This window comes from Sinocyclocheilus grahami, unplaced genomic scaffold, assembly GCF_001515645.1.
Source record: "Sinocyclocheilus grahami isolate Dianchi unplaced genomic scaffold, SAMN03320097.WGS_v1.1 scaffold692.1, whole genome shotgun sequence".
NCBI lineage: Eukaryota > Metazoa > Chordata > Actinopteri > Cypriniformes > Cyprinidae > Sinocyclocheilus > Sinocyclocheilus grahami.
This window is the reverse complement of record NW_015505871.1, coordinates 1,397,887-1,403,145: the sequence shown is the minus strand read 5'-3', so window position 1 is coordinate 1,403,145 and position 5,259 is coordinate 1,397,887. Positions and strand designations below refer to the sequence as shown.

The 5,259-nt window shown below is 42.3% G+C and overlaps 1 protein-coding gene across 1 annotated transcript in view; it reads right to left on the bottom strand.

Annotated features, from left to right (window-relative positions):
- afg2a (AFG2 AAA ATPase homolog A) overlaps positions 1–5,259 on the bottom strand; it is a gene marked incomplete at its 3' end in the record, with an annotated part of 18,986 nt that overhangs the window by 6,168 nt on the left and 7,559 nt on the right. The window contains exons 8-9 of the mRNA XM_016243464.1: positions 4,811–4,934; positions 3,198–3,453 (exon numbers count right to left, since the gene is read on the bottom strand). Coding sequence (XP_016098950.1) covers positions 3,198–3,453; positions 4,811–4,934 — 380 coding nt within the window. The remainder of the gene's footprint in view (positions 1–3,197; positions 3,454–4,810; positions 4,935–5,259) is intronic.

Sequence of the window (5,259 nt, the reverse complement as noted above, 5' to 3'; positions counted from 1 at the left end):
ACACACACACACACACACACTCACACTCACTCTCTCACTCACACTCACACTCTCTCACACACTCTCTCTCACACACACTCTCTCTCACTCTCACACTCTCACTCTCACTCACACACTCTCTCTCACTCTCACACACTCTCACTCTCACACACACTCACACTCTCTCACTCTCACACTCTCTCACTCTCACACACTCACACTCACACACTCTCACACAGACACACAGACAGACACACAGACAGACACACACACACACACTCACACCGGACGAATAATAAGACACAGCTGAAGCGGCTTCTTCTGCTGAATCCAGCGAGAGTCGCGGGTTTAATCTCTGTTTGAGTTGGTTTATTTGAGAACAAACATCCCACAGGCTTTCTTCCGCTCCGACACAGAGTAAACATCCGCCGCGCTGATCTCATGTGAATCAAGCCTGACCTGCTGCTCTCTCTGGACCTCAGACGAGGACGAACAGGACTCACAAACACCAGCCAAGGACAGAAACCAAAGTGGAACAGAGAGCCTCTGCTTCCAATTAAAAGCAGATTACCTGGAAATCCATCTTAAATAATCATGAACACTGGGTCAGAAAACAGACAATCAGAGATTACGGTTTATAAAGTTGTAAATAGCTTCTTCTGCTGAATCCAGCGAGAGTCGCGGGTTTAATCTCTGTTTGAGTTGGTTTATTTGAGAACAAACATCCCACAGGCTTTCTTCCGCTCCGACACAGAGTAAACATCCGCCGCGCTGATCTCATGTGAATCAAGCCTGACCTGCTGCTCTCTCTGGACCTCAGACGAGGACGAACAGGACTCACAAACACCAGCCAAGGACAGAAACCAAAGTGGAACAGAGAGGAGCATAAGAGTCCAAGAGCCTCTGCTTCCAATTAAAAGCAGATTACCTGGAAATCCATCTTAAATAATCATGAACACTGGGTCAGAAAACAGACAATCAGAGATTACGGTTAATAAAGTTGTAAATATGGATATTTTTCTTACAAAAACGCATCGATTCGCTTCAGGAGGCCTTTATTAACCCACAGGAGCCGTGTGGGACACTTTTCATGATGGATAGACGCAGTTTTTTGGGCTTCAAAATCTCAGCACCCATTCATTGCCATTACAAAGCATGGAAGAACCAGGATATTTTTTATATAACTCAGATTTTATTCGTCTGAAAGAAGGAAGTCATATACAGCTAGGATGGAATAAAACATGGGGTAATTTAAATTTTTGGGTGAACTATCCCTTTAACTGTTCTTTCTATTCATCAAGGAGAAAATTAAGTCCTGTACTACATTTATTCTGACTAATATGTGAGCATTACATTGCATATGTAAAAAGGCTTCTGAATGCTTTTTTCGTGAATTGTGCTTGTGATGATATTTAAATTTGAAGGCAGAAAACAGACGAAACATGAAATCATTAAAAGATGATTGAAGAAAGAAAGGAAGAACTTTGTTTACTTTATTTGCAAAGCAGGGATGTTTCAGATCTTTCTCGTTCCTGTATTAACACACACAGCTGCGGTAAAGAAACATTACCAGCGCTTACATAAAATAAGACCGAAAGAACAAACTCCAGAGGGAAACAAGGACACACACGCGTGTCACAAACGCTTCCGGGTTTATATACAGGACACACATATAAACCCGGCATGGAGTTTGTGTCCGATTCTCGTCTGGCTGTAAAAGGAAAGAGCGAACAGAGAAAGACTTTATAAGGAAGAAACCGTGATTCATGCACACTACATCTGTTTATTCTCCTTTAGGGTCGTTCAGTTGATTTATACCAGCTGCTTCTCTTCTGACTTTACTTCATGAAAGATAAAGCCAGACAAACACATCTCGGATATTCACACAATCTCAACATAAACAAACTAAAGTAAAAATCACCTTCCCTGCATGACTGAAGCATCTGTGTTCATCCCAGATGAAGAGGAGTTTGTTTCTTCATCAGGTTTGGAGAAATGTAGCATTGCATCAGTGTCTCAGCAATGGATGCTCTGCAGTGAATGGGTGCCGTCAGAATGAGAGTCCAAACAGCTGATAAAAACATCACAATAATCCACAAGTAATCCACAGCACTCCAGTCCAGCAGTTAACATCTGGAGAAGACAAAAGCTGAAACAAATCCAGCATTAAGACGTTTTTAACTAAAATACAAGTCTATAATCCATAATAACTCTTCCTCCGGTGAAAAAGTGCATCTGCTGTTGTCCTCTCACATCAAAATCCAGCCACATATGTGTTTAGAGCTGTTTAAACGCTGCTTGATCTGTGCAGATTTCTCTCCTGATTCACACCAGAACACCTTTTCACTGGAGGAAGAGTTATTATGGATTATGGACTCAATGTATTTTAGTTAAAAACGTCTTAATGTTGGATTAGTTTCAGCTTTTGTCTTCTCCAGATTTTAACTGATGGACTGGAGTGCTGTGGATTATTGTGATGTTTTTATCAGACTCTCGTTCTGACGGCACCCATTCACTGCAGAGTATCCATTGCTGAGACACTGATGCAATAGATACATGCTTTAGAGTATTTTTGTGAATCTGGCTCCTGGAGTGGAGGATGCAGTAGATTTGAGTTTCAGTGTGTTTATCTGCTGCAGGTCATTCAGAGGAAACTGTGCATTATTGATTATTCAGAGAATGAGGGAGATTTGAGGTCCGAGACACACTCACTCACTCACACACATACACACACACACACTCTCACACTCACAGACACCCACACAGGTCTTGACCTTCCCAAAGAAAACCAAACCTTCCCTCAGAGACTCACTGATGGAGCAAACTGCTCAGTCTATTTTTACATCTCTCTCTCTCTCTCTCTCTCTCTGTGTGTGGCTGCTGTGTGTCTCACGGGAAGTGCTGTTGTCTGCAGGTCATTGTGACCCGAGGAGGAAGCACCAGTCTTGAAGACACATTCAACATTGAAAATAAGAGCACAAACACAAACATCTGCAGCGGAGAGCCAAGCGCATAGTAATCGCACTGATTTCGATATTATTACCATTAACTGTGCAGCTCTGGCACCTGGATTATTTTTCATTTTCCTTTCATTTCTCTTTCTCCTCGTCCTATTCACAACCCATGCATTTCTGTGTGAGCTCTTCAGGATGGAATCCACACACGCTGAGCACACAGATGTCAGAGGTCAAACAGCGGTGTTTTATAAGAACACTCACCAGCTTCCTTGCAGACGGCGGCGAGGTCGGCTCCCACGTATCCATGCGCCGCGTCGGCTAGCTCCCGGAGCTCTGCGGCGGAGACGTCACACGGCATGGAGCGCAGCTGCTTCTGCAGGATATCCATCCGCCCGTCCGCGCCGGGAACGCCGATCTCCAGCTCCTTATCGAAGCGTCCGGGCCGCCGCAGCGCCGGATCCAGAGCATGAGGACGATTAGTGGCTCCCAGAACCAGCAGCTGTCCGCTGTGACCCTCCTGAGCACAGAAAACAAATGTGACTCTGCAGCACAAAAGCAGTGTTAAGTCGCTGGGGTATATTTGTAGCAATAGCCAACAATACATTGTATGGGTCAAAATTATACATTTTTCTTTTATGCCAAAAAATCATTAGGATATTAAGTAAAGATCATGTTCCATGAAGATATTTAGTAAATCTCCTACCGTAAATATATCAAAACTTAATGTTTGATTAGTAATATGCATTGCTAAGAACTTCATCTGAACAACTTTAAAGATGATTTTCTCAATATTCAGATTTTTTTGCACCCTCAGATTCCAGATTTTCAAATAGTTGTATCTCAGCCAAATATATAAATATATATATATATAAAACCGCCAGTAGGTGGCAGCAAGTCACTGTCAAGTGAGGCATTGCGATTGAACCCGAATCATTTAAACGAGTGATTCATTCAGGAACGAAACACCGTCATGTTGCTCAGAGACACAAAACAGTGCTGTGGCTTTGTCTGGAATGATTTTTGTTGGCGAAATAGAGCAAAAACAGGCAATATGGTCTCTTAATAAAACTTCTAGTTTATTGAACTGTTGTAAAAAATCAATATCACATTTGTAGGCTATATGGTAATTTTTGGAGGAAAAAAAGGCACTCTTCCGTGTGAACTTGATTAACTATATGAAGTGGTATAAATATACACATTTTCTGCCCCCATCTCTTGAATTTGTGATCATTCTGAATGTATTTTAATAGACTGAATCATGCAGTGAAAGAGCGCACTAGACTTCACGTAATGCATGCACTCTGAAGGTGTCTTGAATGTTTTTTTGCGTCGTGAGAATATTGAGCAAAATAGCTCACGTGTCATGGTGTTACTTAACTATATCATGTTATGAATAAATTAAAAAATTTTAATTTTTACCCCTCAGTGTGAGTTTATGTGTGCTCTCACGCTCATTTGTTCTGAAGTCTCGAGACAAACAGAGTGAGCCTCAGCGCGAGCTTGTGTTCTGTGTTCTGCTAACTTACTGCAGTTCTCTCTGATGACGCAGTAACTTACCGCGGGAAGAAAACATCTTCGGTCTGTCCAATGATTGTAAAGCCATTAGGTCCATCAGACTGAAGATATTTTAGCGGTAATGAGACCAAAAATAATTAAGACCCATCGAATCCGAATTTAAGATATTTTAAGACTTTTTAAGGCCTTATATTAGGAAAACGTTATTTAAGACATTTTAAGACTTTTTAAGGACCCGCGGACACCCTGTAATAACGCGTTGGGGCCTTTGAGAGCTGCTGATCCAGAGTTCAGAGTCTCTTGAGATCCAGTAATGTTCATTAGAAACAGACTCAAGTCAGAAACGGTCAGATACTCACAGATCCGATCCCGTCCATGAGCGTCAGCAGAGTGGCCACGAGCCGCTTCTCCACTTCATTCTGAGCTCCTTCTCTCCTGGGACACAGAGCGTCCAACTCATCGATGAAGATGATGGCCGGCTGCCTGTCTCACACACACACACACACACGTTTACTTAGCTATCTAAGTGGGGACTCTCCATAGTCGTAATGGTTTTTATACTGTACAGACCGTATATTCTATTGCCCTACACCAACCCTACCCCTAAACCTACCCCTCACAGGAGACTTTGTGCATTTTTACAATAAAAAAAACTGTTTACTTTATTTGTAAACCAGTTTTACAAATGAGGACGTCCCCAAAGGGAGGTTTTTGGAGATTTTGTCAGGTTTAACTCACTTTTGGGTACAAATTTTTCCCCAAAATATGGTTAAGTAGGTGCACACACACACACACACACACACACAGA